The 17,597-nt window shown below is 43.7% G+C and overlaps 1 protein-coding gene across 1 annotated transcript in view; it reads left to right on the top strand.

Moving 5' to 3' along the window:
- The window catches only part of IQCB1 (IQ motif containing B1), an 82,914-nt gene that overhangs the window by 16,281 nt on the left and 49,036 nt on the right, over positions 1-17,597 (top strand). The window contains exons 5-7 of the mRNA XM_082262192.1: positions 14,661-14,754; positions 14,839-14,938; positions 15,941-16,113. Of these exons, the coding sequence (XP_082118318.1) occupies positions 14,661-14,754; positions 14,839-14,938; positions 15,941-16,113 (367 nt within the window). The remainder of the gene's footprint in view (positions 1-14,660; positions 14,755-14,838; positions 14,939-15,940; positions 16,114-17,597) is intronic.

Below are 17,597 nucleotides of genomic sequence, written 5' to 3'. Positions count from 1 at the left end.
CCTGGCGCTCATGAAAAATGTAATTTAAAGAGATAAGGCCACTAGGTGGGATGCTGCTTGATGGACTTCATCTATAGTAATCCGGCACAATTCAGAAAGTTGCTAAATTCCTAGAGTTCAGCTTTAAGCCTCTAGTTCCTGTTGGCTTCTTTAAAGGATAATGATAAAGTGATGTCCTAGTCAATCACGTCAGCACCTCAACCCAATAATTAATTTAAAACACAAAAAAGGGAGAAGGAAACGGGACTTTCACAGTGCTGACTTCCCTACTCAGAATGATTAAAAATTATTATTACTAGATTTATTTACTATAAAAAATGTTGTCATCGATCACAAATGCAATCCTTATACCCAGGAATGGTATCAAACATGATAAAAACAAATACATACAGTGCCTTGCAAAAGTATTCGGCCCCCTTGAACGTTTCGACCTTTTGCCACATTTCAGGCTTCAAACATAAAGAAATAAAACTGTAATTTGTTTTGAAGAATCAACAACAAGTGGGACACAATCGTGAAGTGGAACGAAATTTATTGGATATTTCAAACTTTTTTTTAACAAATAAAAAACTGAAAAATTGTTGGGCGTGCAAAATTATTCAGCCCCCTTAAGTTAATACTTTGTAGCGCCACCTTTTGCTGCAATTACAGCTGTAAGTCGCTTGGGGTATGTCTCTATCAGTTTTGCACATCGAGAGACTGAAATTTTTGCCCATTCCTCCTTGCAAAACAGCTCAAGCCCAGTGAGGTTGGATGGAGAGCGTTTGTGAACAGCAGTTTTCAGTTCTTTCCACAGATTCTCGATTGGATTCAGGTCTGGACTTTGACTTGGCCATTCTAACACCTGGATATGTTTATTTGTGAACCATTTCATTGTAGATTTTGCTTTATGTTTTGGATCATTGTCTTGTTGGAAGACAAATCTCCGTCCCAGTCTCAGGTCTTTCGCAGACTCCATCAGATTTTCTTCCAGAATGGTCCTGTATTTGGCTCCATCCATCTTCCCATCAATTTTACCCATCTTCCCTGTCCCTGCTGAAGAAAAGCAGGCCCAAACCATGATGCTGCCACCACCATGTTTGACAGTGGGGATGGTGTGTTCAGGGTGATGAGCTGTGTTGCTTTTACGCCAAACATAACGTTTTGCCTTGTTGCCAAAAAGTTTGATTTTGGTTTCATCTGAGCAGAGCTCCTTCTTCCACATGTTTGGTGTCTCCCAGGTGGCTTGTGGCAAACTTTAAACGACACTTTTTATGGAGATCTTTAAGAAATGGCTTTCTTCTTGCCACTCTTCCATAAAGGCCAGATTTGTGCAGTATACGACTGATTGTTGTCCTATGGACAGAGTCTCCCACCTCCGCTGTAGATCTCTGCAGTTCATCCAGAGTGATCATGGGCCTCTTGGCTGCATCTCTGATCAGTCTTCTCCTTGTATGAGCTGAAAGTTTAGAGGGACGGTCAGGTCTTTGTAGATTTGCAGTGGTCTGATACTCCTTCCATTTCAATATTATCGCTTGCACAGTGCTCCTTGGGATGTTTAAAGCTTGGGAAATCTTTTTGTATCCAAATCCGACTTTAAACTTCTCCACAACAGTATCTCGGACCTGCCTGGTGTGTTCCTTGTTCTTCATGATGCTCTCTGCGCTTTAAACGGACCTCTGAGACTATCACAGTGCAGGTGCATTTATACAGAGACTTGATTACACACAGGTGGATTCTATTTATCATCATTAGTCATTTGGGTCAACATTGGATCATTCAGAGATCCTCACTGAACTTCTGGAGAGAGTTTGCTGCACTGAAATTAAAGGGGCTGAATAATTTTGCACGCTCCAATTTTTCAGTTTTTTATTTGTTAACGAAGTTTGAAATATCCAATAAATTTCGTTGCACTTCATGATTGTGTCCCACTTGTTGTTGATTCTTCAAAAAAAATTACAGTTTTATATCTTTATGTTTGAAGCCTTAAATGTGGCAAAAGGTCGAAAAGTTCAAGGGGGCCGAATACTTTCGCAATGCACTGTATATTCACCACCCTCAAACTGTCAAAGGTCGAACCCTCCCACAGATCTGCTGTATCATACAGTATGACCGGTGTGAGTGAAGGAGGGCAGCAGACTCGTACTGGCACGTTTCACCTTTCTGGCTTCCTCAAGGGTACTTATTAAAGAGGGTTTAAGTGGGTGAATGGCTGAATTATGGTCTCAGACGGAATTATGGACATGTCAGAATGTTTATACTGCTCTGATAAACAGTGTCTATTTATGCAAATAAGCAAAGATCTGTAAATAAGGAGATTCTTAACTTATTTCCATAAATCAACAAAAATACGAGATCGTTTTAAGTGGCACTAACCTGAAGATAAGAAGAATACAATTTTGTGCAAAAATATATTTATTTATTAAATACTTCAGTGCAGAATAAATGTCAAAAATATAATTGGTAATAAACACAAAATGTGGAACAAAATTCAATAAAATGTAGAACACAGATAACGTGAGAAATGTAATTATTGCAGAATATCAGTAACCAAAACCAATGACTTCTAGAATATGATTAATAGCCTACCACGAGTACACAAAAGATGGCAACCAATCTAACAGATTTAACTTCTCTCAGCCAACAGATGTTCACAACACAATGTTTTCTTTTTTTAAAATGCATGGACAAAACTTGTTACACCATGCATCAGGACTTGTTAAAAGTCCAGATAGTTTTGGTAAAATAAACTTCTATTATTAAGAATACATCATAACTGACCCATTTTCTATGGCTAAAATTAGCCTAAGATTCCAAGATAAGAAATATTAAACCAATCATACTACAGTTAGAATGATCTAAATTCAAATCTTGATGCTACAAGTTTAAGTGTATGAATGGTTCAGTCAGGTGAATAAGGCAAATTAACCGGTTGCCGACCGCCGCACGACTATATACTGCGGCGGTCAGCCCCGGCCAGGCAGAGTGACGTAGCGGTACGTCACTAGCCTTCGCCGCTCTGGTGCGCGCGCGCGCGCACCCGCGGTCCCGCCGATGACTCGATTGGGTTCAGAACCGATCAGTCATCAGGTCCAGGCCAATCATTTTTGGTCTGGACCTGTTGATCGGTCCTGCCCAATCAGATCTCCCTCTAAGCCTGTGAAATGTAAACACAGGCTTAGAGGAGATGTGCCCTCCCCTCCCAACGGTCTTTTTGGATCCAGCGTGAGAGGAGAGCACATCTAATTGTAAGTACAGCACCAAGCACGTACATACACAGTTAGATAGGCACATTTCACCCCCGATCGCCCCCCCAATTAACCCCTACAGCACCTGACACAACACACACTATATACAGCATATAGCATATACCTATATACCTGTATAAGTGTGATTTGTGAACAGGTGTAGCCCTTGCGACCCCCCCTTTTCCACTCAAATTACCCCCCACCCCCCCCTAATAAAGATTTAACCCACTGATCTCCCCTGACCCCCCCCTGATCACCGCCGTTAACCCCTACACCCTCTGTCACATCAGCACTAATACAAACGCAATATACGGTGTTATTGTATTTTTGTATTAGCGTCATTGTGATCAGAATTAGCGCAGGCGACTAAGTTTCTGTCCCAAGAAGGTTTAGGGTCCCCGCCACCCGCCCAATAAAGATTTAAGCCCCTGACCCCCCCCTGATCACCCCTACACCCCCTGCCATAACACACACCGTATACAGTATATAGCATTTTGCTATATACCCGTATAAGTGTGATTTGTGGTCAGGTCTAGCGCTTGCGACCCCCTTTTTTCCACTTGAATTACCCGCCACCCCCCCCCTAATAAAGATTTGAGCCCCTGATCTCCCCTGACCCCCCCCTGATCACCGCTAGTTAACCCCTACACCCTCTGTCACATCAGCACTAATACAAACGTAATATACTGTGTTTTTGTATTTTTGTATTAGTGTGATTGTGATCAGAATTAGCGCAGGCGACTAAGTTTGTGTCCCAAGGAGGTTTAGGGTCCCCGCCACCCGCCCAATAAAGATTTAATCCCCTGATCCCCCCCTGATCACCCCTACACCCCCTGCCACAACGCACACTGTATACAGTATATAGCATTTTCTATATACCCGTATAAGTGTGACTTGTGACCAGGTTTAGCGCTTGCCACCGTTCCTTTTATCCTTAGGATACCCGCCAGTCCCTTCCAATAAAGATTTAAACCCCTGATCCCCCCCTGATCACATCCCGTTAACCCCTACACCCTCTGTCACATTAGCACTAATACACACATAATATACTGTTTTTACTGTATTTTTGTATTGGTGTCATTGTGACTTGAGGTTGCTCTAGCTAGCTAGTTTCTTTCCCAAAGGAGGTTTAGGGTCCCCGCCACCCCCCCCCCCAGATCCCCGGCGCATAGTTTAGAAGTAACCCCTTGATTACCACACACGCACACACGCACCTACACTTCCATTTCTAGTATAGTGTTTGAACAGATCAATATCTGATCTGATCAGAGCTATACTAGCGCCCCCATAGTTTAGGGTTCCCAAAACGCGGTGTTTGCACGATCAGCACTGATTCCGGCCAGCACCTGCGTTTAACCCTTTCACCCAGGTAAGTGTAGTAATCAATAGATTACTGTCACTTACAAAAAACACAAGACACAAAACCGCTGTGTTAGCAGAGTCAGGCCTGATCCCTGCTAGCATTAGCAGTTTTTTGGTAGCGCTTGAAATAATCTTCGACAACCAGGTGCTTTTATTACCTGTGAGTCGCATCACTGTACGGGTAAATTTAGTTACCAAAATGTCTAAACGTTCGTACAGTGATGAAGCTATTTACAGTATAATGTCCATGTCAGGTGAGAGCGATGGGGAAGCCTCACCGGCAGAATCAGGGTCATTATACGAACCAGATGACAGCAGCGGCTCCCTGACAGATAGCTCCGACGACAGATGGGTCCCTGTTAGACCCAGGCGTACCCGACCCCATTCTGGTGTTGTTGAAATGCAGGAATCGCAGGGTGCTCGTATGGAGCAGAGTGTGGGTACTAGTGCCGCTCATCCTTCTGGCGACCTGGCAAGCGCCAGCGGCCTAGTACACCCTGGACCTAGTACAACCAGCACTGCAGTAAGACCTGGTGACGTGGTGAGTCCCCTAAGTGCAGTTGAAGCTGGTGCGGTGGCTAGCACAAGTAGTGGCCCGCAGCCACCGCGTATTCGAAGACAGGCCCGTAGAGCCCATAGTGCCCTCCCTGATGCGCTGGCATATCCCAATTGGCAACCCACTGATTCTACAGCGCCAGTACTTCCCCCATTCACCGCCCAACCTGGAATCCACGTGGAGACAGCTGGTTTTACGCCCCTGAACTTTTTTGAGCTGTTCTTCACGGAAGATCTTTTCAGATCTATTGTGGATCAATCAAATTTATATGCTCAACAATTTATCGCCGCCAACCCAAATTCGCACCTTGCCAGACGATTCGGCTGGAATCCTATAACGGTTTCCGAATTTAAGATCTTTCTGGGCCTTTCCCTCCACATGGGCATAACTAAACAAAGTGAATTGCGGCTATATTGGTCCACTAGCCCAGCTCACCATATGCGCATGTACTCTGCCTCCATGTCCAGGGGGAGATACGAGCAAATTCTGCGATTTATGCATTTCAGCGACAATGAAATCTGTCGTCCTCGGGGAGACCCTGCATACGATCGGCTCCACAAAATTCGGCCCCTCATAGACCACTTCAATCAGCGGTTTGCAGCCTTGTTTACCCCCGAACAAGTTGTCTGCATTGACGAGTCCCTGATTAAATTTACTGGCCGTCTTGCTATCAAACAGTACCTCCCCAGCAAGCGTGCCAGATACGGGGTCAAGTTGTATAAGCTCTGTGACAGGGCCACAGGCTATACAGTTAATTTCCGTGTCTATGAGGGAAAAGATAGCACTGTGGAGCCCCCGAACTGCCCAGACTACATAGGGAGCAGCGGTAAGATTGTTTGGGACTTGGTGTCACCCTTATCCGGAAAGGGGTACCATTTGTACGTGGACAATTTTTACACAAGCGTGCCACTATTTAGTCACCTGCTTGATTTACAAATTGGCGCATGTGGCACCGTGCGACCTAATCGCCGGGGCTTCCCCCAACGGCTTGTAAATTCCCGTCTTAGTCGGGGGGCGAGAGCCTGCTTGAAAACGGACAAATTACTTGCGGTGAAGTGGAAGGATACACGGGATGTTTATGTTCTGTCCTCCCTTCACGCAGACACGACAGTCCAAATCCCTACGGCAACTGGCGTTATGGAGAAACCCCTCTGTGTCCACGAATATAACCTTAACATGGGAGGGGTGGACCTTAACGACCAGCTTTTGGCGCCGTATTTAGTTGCCCGTAAAGCCAGACGCTGGTACAAAAAAGTGTCTGTTTACCTTTTCCAATTGGCTATGCTGAACGCCTTTGTCCTATACAGGGCGTCAGGACGAACTGGACCCTTCCGGGAATTCCAGGAAGCGGTCATCCTTGCCTACCTGTACCCAGGAGGCATGCCTGCCCAACTTCCCCTTCCAGATGCAGTGAGCCGGCTGCATGAGAGGCATTTTCCTTATGCCCTCCCGAGTACCCCTACCCAAATACGACCCCAAAGACGATGTCGTGTCTGTAGCAGGCGCGGATTTAGGCGTGACACCCGTTATTATTGTCCCAAATGTCCTGACCAACCTGGTCTCTGCATCGGGGAATGTTTTGAGCGCTACCATACACTAGTGGAGTATTAGTGTAGGGTACAGCACGACATAGTGTAGGGCACATAAACACAGGGTCTCGAAGGATGTTGGATGTCCATCGACATTTTGAGAGACCCAAGCTGGAAGAGAAGATCGCAGAAGATCGCACTCCCTCCCAAATCAAGAAATAAAGGAACAGTTAGAAAGTAAAATAAAAGGATCCAAAAACTGTTGTGGTGTCAGTAATTTTATATGTCCTTCTACTCCTTCCTACTATACTTTTTTCAATGTCCTTTGTTTGTTTTTTCATTCTTTTGTGACCTGTTTCTCTTGCAGGTAATTGTCGGCTACCACGCATTGATTTTATATATTCTGACACAAACAGCGTTTGCGCTCAGCATATATGGATACCTTTGCTGATAGCAGCTGTGGTGATTTTCTGATTTCAGCACTGCAGTTAAAATCTTATTTTGGTATACGTGGATAGCGCCGTGTATACCCATCATTAAATTCAGTGGGTGGTTGTTTGGGCGGTTAATGATGAGAATCCAAAAACTTTTGTTGTGTCAGTCATTTTATATGTCCTACTCTTCCTAATGTACTTTTTTTTAATGTACTTTGTTTGTTTTTTCATTCTTTTGTGACCTGTTTCTCTTGCAGGTACTCGTCGGCTACCACGCATTGATTTTATATATTCTGACACAAACAGCGTTTGCGCTCAGCATATATGGATACCTTTGCTGATAGCAGCTGTGGTGATTTTCTGATTTCAGCACTGCAGTTAAAATCCTATTTTGGTATACGTGGATAGTGTCGTGTATACCCATCATTAAATTCAGTGGGTGGTTGTTTGGGCGGTTAATGATGAGTAATACTACGCATTATTCCTGTGCTGATTTCTGATAGGTTCTCTTTTTTTCCGTTCAGCCCACAGGCTGCATGAAAAAAAAAAACCTATATGCCAAACAAGGACCAGCAATGTACTGGTACGTTGCTGGACTTTGAGTGGTTGTACCAGGATGATGCCTGCAGATTTAGGCATCATCTTGGTATCGTTTTTTACAGCCAGCGGTCGGCTAACATGTAAAAGCAATCCTAGCAGGTAATTGGCCGCTAGACTGCTTTTACATGCAGTGGGAGGGGTCTCCCCCCCCCCCCCCCCCCCACCGCCGCCTTCCGCAGCCTTCCGTGGTTTTTCTCGGGCTCTCCTGTCCCACCGGTTAACCTGAGAGTGCAGCCGGTGGTTCAGTTATCTAACCATAGAGCTAATTGAAGATTAGAATGGCTCCAATCATCTCTATGGCCTAAGATGCCGGAGGCTACGAGCATTTCATGACTTCTTTTTCGCCAGAAATAAACAGGGCCATTGGGAAATTGGGAAAGTATTTTATCACACCAATTTTGGCGTGGTCAGATACATTAAGGTCAGAGGAGAGATCTAGAGTATAAAAGACCCCAATTTTTTTAAAAAAGAGTACCTGTCACTACCGATTGCTATCATAGGGGATATCTAAATTCACTGTGATAACAATAAAAATGATTTAAAAAAAAAAAATTAAAGGAAAGGTGTCAAAATAACATAAAAAAGCAAAAAAAAAAAAAAAAAAATTGAGCCCCCCCCCCTTTCCCCCCGTGCTTGCACGCAATGGCACACGCAAGCGTTGGTCTAGTGTCATATGTAAACCGCAATTTCAGCATGCATGTGAGGTATCGCCGCGATCGCCAGATCGAGTGCAGTAATTTTTGCAGTAGACCTCCTCTGTAAGTCTAAAGTGGTAACCTGTAGAGACTTTTAAAGTTTTTAAAAATGTACGTACGTTGTTGCCGCTGCGCAGGCGTGCGCAATTTTTAAAGCATGTCATGTCAGGTGTCTATGAACTCGGCATAAGATCATCTTTTAAATTTTACCAAAAAAATTGGAATTATATAGTGTATTTGTGCAATAAATTAAAAAAAAATGTATTTTTTTCGCAAAAATTGCGTTTGGAAAATCTGTGCGCAAATACCGTGTGACAAAAAAATTTGCAACATCCCCCATTTTATTCTATAGGGCCTCTGCTTTAAAGAAATATATAATGTTTGGGGGTTCAAAGTAATTTTCTAGTAAAAAAAAAATATTTTTTCATGTAAACAAAAAGGCACAGAAAAGGCTTGGTTTTCAAGTGGTTAGAAGAGTGGGTGATGTGTGGATAAGATTGAGCATAAAATGCCGGGACAGTTCAAACACCCCCCAAATGACCCCTTTTTGAAAAGTAGACACCCAAAGCTATTTGCTGAGAGGCATGGTGAGTCCATGGAATATTTTATATTTTGCTACAAGTGTCGGGAAAATTATTATTTCTTTTTTTTTTGTTGTTTTTTTACAGAAAGTTGTCACTAAATGATATATTGCTCACACATGCCATGTGTATATGTGAAATGACACCCCAAAATACATTCTGCTGCTTCTCCTGAGTACAGGGATACCCCATGTGTGAGACTTTTTGGCAGCGTAGCTGTGTACGCGCCCCCGAAAACCAATCCACATCTTCAGGTTTTCTAATGGCGTAAATTGCTGATTTTACCCCTGACTACCTGTCACAGTTTCAGAGGCCCTGAAATTTCAAGATAGCACAAAACCCCCCCAAATGACCCCATTTTGCAAAGTAGACACTCCAAGCTATTGGCTGAGAAGCATGGTGAGTCCATGGAATAGTTTATTTTTTGCCACAAGTTTCGGGAAAATAATTTTTTTTTTTTTTTTAACACAAAGTTGTCAGTAAATGATATATTGCTCACGCATGCCATGGGTATATGTGAAATGACACCCCAAAATACATTCTGCTGCTTCTCCTGAGTACAGGGATACCCCATGTGTGAGACTTTTTTGCAGTCTAGCCGAGTACAGGACCCCGAAAACAAACCTCCACTTTCAGGCTTTCCAAGGGCGTAAATTGTTGATTTCACTCCTGACTACCTATCACAGTTTCGGAGGCCCTAAAATTCCAAGATAGCACAAAACCCCCCAAATGACCCAATTTTGCAAAGTAGACACTCCAATCTATTTGCTGAGAGGCATGGTGAGTATTTTGCAGCTCTCATTTTTTTTGGAAAATGAAGAAAAAACAGGAAAATGCATTTTTTTTCCTCTTTTTTCAATTTCCAAAACTTTGTGACAAAAAGTGAGATCTGCAAAACACTCAACATGCCTCTCTGCAAATAGCTCAGGGTGTCTACTTTCCAAAATGGGGTCATTTGGGGGGGGGGTTGTGCTGTCTTGGAATTTTAGGGCCTCCGAAACTGTGATAGGTAGTCAGGAGTGAAATCAACAATTTACGCCCTTGGAAAGCCTGAAAGTGGAGGTTGGTTTTCGGGGTCCTGTACTCGGCTAGACTGCAAAAAAGTCTCACACATGGGGTATCCCTGTACTCAGGAGAAGCAGCAGAATGTATTTTGGGGTGTCATTTCACATATACACATGGCATGTGTGAGCAATATATCATTTACTGACAGCTTTGTGTAAAAAAAAAAAAAATCTATATTTCCCGGAACTTGTGGCAAAATATAAAATATTCCATGGACTCACCATGCCTCTCAGCAAATAGCTTGGGGTGTCTACTTTCCAAAATGGGGTCATTTGGGGGGGTTTTGTGCTATCTTGGAATTTTAGGGCCTCCGAAACTGCGACAGGTAGTGCAGAGGTGACATGAACAATTTACGCCATTAGAAAACCTGAGAGTGTTGATTGGTTTTCGCGGTCCTGTACACAGCTAGGCTCCCAAAAAGTCTCACACATGGGGCATCCCCATACTCAGGAGAAGCGGCAGAATGTATTTTGGGGTGTCATTCCACATATACCCATGTCATGTGTGAGAAATTTATCTTTTAGTGACAACGTTGTGTAAAAAAAAAAAATTAAAAAAAAAAATTGTAATTTTCCCGAAACTTGTGGCAAAATATAAAATATTCCATGGACTCACCATGCCTCTCAGCAAACAGCTTGGGGTGTCTACTTTCCAAAATGGGGTCATTTGGGGGGGTTTTGTGGTATCTTGACATTTCAGGGCCTCCTAAACCGTTATAGGTAGTGAGAAAATGCAATGAAAAATGTACGCCCTTTGAAATTCTGATGGTGGTGATTTGTTTTCCGGCTCCCGTACACAGCTACGCTCCCAAAAAGTCTCACATATGTGGTATCCCTGTACTCAGGAGAAGCAGCAGAATATATTTTGGGGTGTAATTACACATATACCCATGGCATGTGTGAGCAATATATCATTTCAATGACAACTTTGTGTAAAAAAAAAAAAAAAAAAAAAAATTTTTTTAGTCATTTTTCAAACACCTGTGACAAAAAAATAAAATATTCAATGAGCTCAACATGCCTCTCAGAACATTCCTTAGGATGTCTACTTTCCAAAAAGTGGTAGTTTGGGGGGGTTTTGTACTGCCCCGCCATTTTAGCACTTCATGAAATGAGATAGGCAGTCAGAAATTAAAGCTTCGTAAATTTCAGTATTTACACCATAGTTTGTAGACGCTATAACTTTTGCGCAAACCAATAAAAATACGCTCATTGATTTTTTTTTTGTCAAAGACATGTAGCTAAATATATTTTGGCCAAAAAAAAATGACATAAATTGAGTATATTGGATATTTTTTAAAAGACAAAGTTGAAAATGTCATTTTTTTGCAAAATTTTCGCTCTTTTTTTATTAATATCGCAAAAAATAAAAAGCGCAGAGGTGATCAAATGCCACCAAAAGAAAGCTCTGTTTGTGGGAAAAAAAGGACGTAAATTTCGTTTAGGTACAGCATTGCATGACCGAGCAATTATCAGTTAAAGTCACGAAGTGCCAAGTTGAAAAAAGGGGTCTGGTCCTTTAGCAGCCAAATCCTCCGGGGCTTAAGTGGTTAATTGCCTGTAGGAAAAATAGAAATATATACTTTACCAAGCAAACTTCTATTTCTGTTGCCTGGGATGTCACGCTTGTGTAGCCTCAGCATTAAATGTCACCCATCAGTGTCCCAGAATCTCCTTCAAAGCATCTTAAGCCCTGTACACACGTACCGAATGTCGGCCGAACGATCGGCCGTCTTTTGTCAGTTGCTGTCCTGTCGGTTGAAAAGTGCTCAAGACTGCACACGAATTTTGTCGGCCAACAACAGCCGACTGCAGAAGTGATGTCATGTGATGGTTGACTTTCCGTGTGTTTTTTCTTCTCTGAGCATGCCCAGTCTTGCTAATCTGCTGTTTGTCTGCCGAATTCTGTACTGACTGGCGAACAATCGGCCGTTCTGGTGACGGCCAACAAAAATTTTATAGCTTGCACACCCGATTCTGTTCGGCCGAGAGTCGGTTGTCGGAAGCATCATACTAACAAGCCGACAATCGGCCGATCGTTCGGCGGCCGAATATTTACGGCCGACAATCGCTACGTGTGTACAGGCCTTTTCTCCTTTCTCGGTCTGTTCAATTCTCCCCTGTCTCGAACTGACATTAAACTTTTATCCTATGGGAAATGTAGGCGGGCATCCTGTTTTCCATAAGAAAAATACCTCAAAAAGGGGCTTATTTGCTAAGTTTCTATAACTCTGACACAACTTTGAACAATCACCAGGGGGCACTATTGGATTACGTACAAATTAAGGACATTGAAATTAATTTCATTATTTTCTCAAAGCTAACCCTTTGACCTAAGTCTAGGAAAGAAACTAAATCTCATGGTTCATGTCATATTCTGTCAAGAATAGTGTCTGGTGTGTAGAATTTATATGACCAATACAAAACGTAAAACAAACCTTCTAGAGAATGTTTATATAAGTGAATAAGTGAAGCAACTTAAGTGGAAAAAAGAGTTAAGTCCAGCGAGGTGCATGACACCTCCTGGGCTTTGCTCTTCTATTTATATCTGAAAGATTTTATAGTACTCTCGGAAGACCGCTATCGCTGCAGCTGCTTTGCCCATCCCTCACCTCATCCTGCCCAATCACAGACGCCTTTCTATTATGTGAACACATTTACAAAAATACCAAGGCTTCTCTGAATGGGAAGCAAAGGGGAGGGGTGGGCATAGCTGTTCTGTTTGCTCTCTCACAGCCCTGAGTGGAATTCCTAGCACAGCAATAAACTGGTCAGATAAATATTAAGCTCGGGAGATGTCATGCAGCTCCTTGGACTTCTAAAGTATGCCTTGACTTTTCACAAAGTGAATTTCTGGGATTCATCCTAAAGTATAAATAAAGGCAAACTTTTCTTTTTTTTTTTTTTTTTTTAGTTTGGACAGTTTTTGCGATGGATTAGAATCCCTGTCAGTTTTTATTGCTGTCTGTGTCCCCATTAGGGAGATTCATCCTCTTTTTTTTTTTTCATGTTTACCATTATCATTGCAAGTGAAAGTAAAAGAAAATCCCAAGTTTTGGGTTGTTCCCCCGAAGAGTAATAGAGCGTAAATCTCCCAACTGGGACACTAGCTCTGGTGACCTGGGGGGTCCCCAAGCGATTCCCTAACTATTTCCCTAACTATTTGCCCTCCGGAAGGTTTACCCCCCTTCATGACCAGGCAATTTTTTTGCGATACGGCACTTGTTATTTTAAGTGACCATTGCGCGGTTGTACAACACTGTACCCCAAAAAAAAAAAAAAAAATGTATGTCCTTTTTCCCCCCCACAAATAGAGCTTTCTTTTGGTGGTATTTGATCACCTCTGCGGCTTTTACTTTTTGTGCTATAAACAATCAAATATAAGCGATTGCTCTCAATGGCGAACCCTGATGATGGTGCCACATCCCAAAGGTATGCAAATGCAGAAAAAAGGGGGTTCCCCTATGGTGGGACTTTTCAGGCATTCTAGTGAAAATACAATGGTATAGTATAATATATAAAAAAAAAAATATATATATATATATATATATATATATATATAATATATAATATAATATAATATAATTTTGTATTATACTATACCATTGTATTTTCACTAGAGTGCCTGCCTTTGTCTGCTATAAAACATATCCAACAAAAATGTAAAAAATCGAATTTCTTTATCAGTTTAGGCCAATATGTATTCTACTAGATATTTTTGGTAAAAAAAAAAAAAAAAAAAGCCCAATAATCGTTTGATTGGTTTTCGCAAAAGTCATCGCGTCTACAAACTATGGGATAAATTCACAGAATTTTTATTTCTTTTTTCTACTAGTAGTGGCGGCGATTAGTGATTTTTTTTTTTTAGCTTGACTGCGATATTGCAGCGGACAAATTGGACACTAAGTGACACTTTTTGGGGACCAGCGACACCAATACAGTGATCAGTGCTAAAAATATGCACTGTTACTGTACTAATGACACTGGCAGGGAAGGGGTTAACCCTGTTGGTGATCAATGGGTTAAATGTAAGCCTAGGGGAGTGATTCTAACTGTGTGGGGGTTGGGCTTGTGAGATGATCACAGAGACATGCAATCCTATATAGCAGGATCACATGGTCTCTGATCATTGCAGGCAGAAGGACGGATGGCTGTGTTTACAACAGCCGACCGTCCTTCTCTGTCAGTAGGGAGAGATCGCCGGTGTCAGGCAGCAATCAGAGCTGCCTGACACACGCGCCAGCTTCCAGTGGCCGTGCGCGCTCCCCCCCAGCTGCCTGCGCGTGACCGATGTAGAGCTACGTCGGTTCGCCCAGGAGCGTCTGCCTGCTGCAGTAAATCTACGGCGGGCAGTCGTAAAGTGGTTAAATACAAAACATGTTATACTTCCTCCTCTGTGCAGCCCGGATCCTCCACTTCTCTGTTCCTGGCCCCTCCCTCCTGTCGAGTGCCCCCATAGCAAGCAGTCTCTGTACTACTGACACTGGCAGGAAAGCGGTTAGCATAAAAAAAAAATACTTGTAATTTAAACTTTAAGAGGAAGATCTGATAGGGTGAACTGATGCTTCTATTATTCTGTGTCTATAATGTCCGTTTATTCCTCAATCTATAGGATGAAGAGAGGACAGAATTGTTCCGAGGTTTCAGGCAGGTGATGGATTCGCTATGCTGGCTGTTTAGCGGTCACGTGCAGCTGACAGAAAATGGTAAACGGTATAAAGTACGCTGTATCCGAGTCTCACTATAACAAAGGATGACCCAGGCTTACTATGACCTGTATGTCATTTCAGTCTTCAGACAGGAACACTTCTTGCAGCTTCTGATGACGGATGACGTGGAGACGGGAACCTCTGTGATGTCGGTCCTACAGAATATTCTGAGAGCAAACAGGTAGCCGTTCCCTCATTTCACTATTGTAGCCAGCCAGATCAAAGTATGGATATTAGCGGCAGCATTCTAGGCTACACACGAGGATGTCGGCTGTCAAAATGCCTGGTGGATGTCGGTAGAGGGGGGTGTGCATAACACACTTCTCCAGCCAGCTCCATACTTTGAGCTGGCTGGCTCCCTGTCATCATCGGTCTCCGTTTAAGGCCCGTACACGTGTTCCAGGGCATACTGGGCTCAGCACCAGGGCGTACTGGGCTCAGCACCAGGGCGTACTGGGCTCAGCACCAGGGCGTACTGGGCTCAGCACCAGGGCGTACTGGACTCAGCACCAGGGCGTACTGGACTCAGCACCAGGGCGTACTGGACTCAGCACCAGGGCGTACTGGACTCAGCACCAGGGCGTACTGGACTCAGCACCAGGGCGTACTGGACTCAGCACCAGGGCGTACTGGACTCAGCACCAGGGCGTTATGGGCTCAGCACTACGGCGTACTGGACTCAGCACCAGGACATACTGGGCTCAGCACTACGGCGTACTGGGCTTAGCACCTTGGCGTACTGGACTCAACACTACGGCGTACTGGGCTCAGCACTTTGGCGTACTGGGCTCAGCACTTTGGCATACTGGGCTCAGCACTACGGCATACTGGGCTCAGCACTTTGGCATACTGGGCTCAGCACTACGGCATACTGGGCTCAGCACTACGGCATACTGGGCTCAGCACTACGGCATACTGGGCTCAGCACTACGGCATACTGGGCTCAGCACTACGGCATACTGGGCTCAGCACCAGGGCGTACTGGGCTCAGCACCGTGGCGTACTGAGCTCAGCACAAGTCATCTTCACGTCGGGATGAAGATTGCTTAAACTTTCCCTTCATCACTCACACATGTGAGATATCAAGAGGAAGCTGAGAAATGGAGAGAGAAGGGTTTGTGAGAACACCCCCCCCCCCCCGCCCTCCAAATACAAACTGAACCCCCATTCTTGTGTTTTGCAGTGTTCTCCCGAACCAGGTGCCAGAGAATACGCTGCACCCCATATTGGATGAACTCATTTACAAGCTCTCTGCATCGACCAATCCCGTCATTGGGAACGCTGCTACACGATCGCTGCTTCTCATACTGGAGTCCAGTCCGAACATTGTGCAGATGGTGGGCACTCGCTATAAAGGTACCTGGCCAGAATGTATTCCTGTTTTGGATACAGTGACAGAAAAAAATGTACAACCTAATCTCAGGAATTCAAAAAGGTTGTCTAGGAGAATCTTTATTTATTTTGTGCCTCTGCACAACAAATGGTGCTTGCAGCAATTTCATGTACCTGTCTCCGATATGTAAGTAAATTTATTGGAGGAATAATTGGGGGGCGGCACTGAGGTTGAAGTCTATATACCCTCTTGTCCTCAGTGCACAGTCAGCCCCAGTAGCACAACTTCATTGGTTGTGGAGCCAACAGCATCATAGAAACAAATGACAAATCCCTGGTTCCGTTCACCTGCTGGCTGGGAGATTCCTGGCTGTACCAAAATATGTCCATTGCCATGTGTGGGTAATGATGTCAGCAAAAGTGAAAAGAGAGAAACCTACAAAGGTGGGAAGGTATTATTACGTCCAAGTCTCCTTTAAGATTCTTGCCTAATAACCAAGGAAACTGCATACCAAAAAAAGATTGTATCCACCTGGAGAGTAAAGCTCCCCGGTGTTACAAGGAAAGTGGATTATATAAGGCAAGTCAGACCGGTAATAGTGGTATAATGCATGAATTTATTGAAAAATGACTCGTAGTGTAAAAAGGGAGTGAGCCGGATAAAATTACATCAGTTTCTCTAGTATAAAAAATATTTACACTGTACATCTAAAAGACAGTGTCCCAAGCCAATTGTGATACATACAAAATGGACAACATTATTATTATTATTATATAGGATTTATATGGCGCCAACAGTTTGCGCAGCGCTTTACAATATGAGGGAAGACAATACAGTTACAATACAGGAGGAATTGGAGAGCTCTGCTTGTTAGAGCTTACAATCTAGAAGAGAGGGTCAAGTGAAACCGAAGGCAATAACTGTAGGGGATGGTCTGATGGAGAAAATGGAAGTACGGTTGTTAGGTGTGGGTACGATAGACTTCTCTGAAGAGGAGGGTTTTCAGGGATTGTCTAAAAGCTAATAGAGTAGGAGATAATTGTACAGATTGGGGTAAGGATTTCCATAGGATGGGAGAGGCTCTGGAAAAGTCCTGAAGGCAAGTATGGAAGGAGGTGACGAGGGAGCTAGAGCAGTAGGTTTTGTTTAGCTTTAGTGAAAGTTTTACGTTTCCGCTGAACCTCGACTGAGAAGTCTGGAAAAACTGCGACTCTGCCATTGCCAAATTGGATATTGCCTTTTTTCAGTGTCAGTCGAAGAATCGCATCTCTGTCTCTGTAATAGTTTAATAGCTTGGCAATGAAAGTGCACGGTGGTGCCCCCTGGGGTGGCGGTTTGCCCGACAGCTGGTGAGCCCACTCCACCACAAAAGTGGGGGAGAAGTCCTCACGTCCATAGGTTTTTATGAGGAGCTTGTAACGGATCAACCGGTACCCCTGACTGGGTACCTCCATTGACAGATGCTCCTAGTGCTTCTCGAGGGCTCCAAGCACTCCACCAGACACCA

The sequence above is a fragment of the Pelophylax lessonae genome (assembly GCF_965119305.1).
Source record: "Pelophylax lessonae genome assembly, chromosome: 6".
Taxonomy (NCBI): Eukaryota; Metazoa; Chordata; class Amphibia; order Anura; family Ranidae; genus Pelophylax; species Pelophylax lessonae.
Note: the sequence above shows the minus strand (reverse complement) of the source record. Positions and strands in the feature narration are given on the sequence as shown.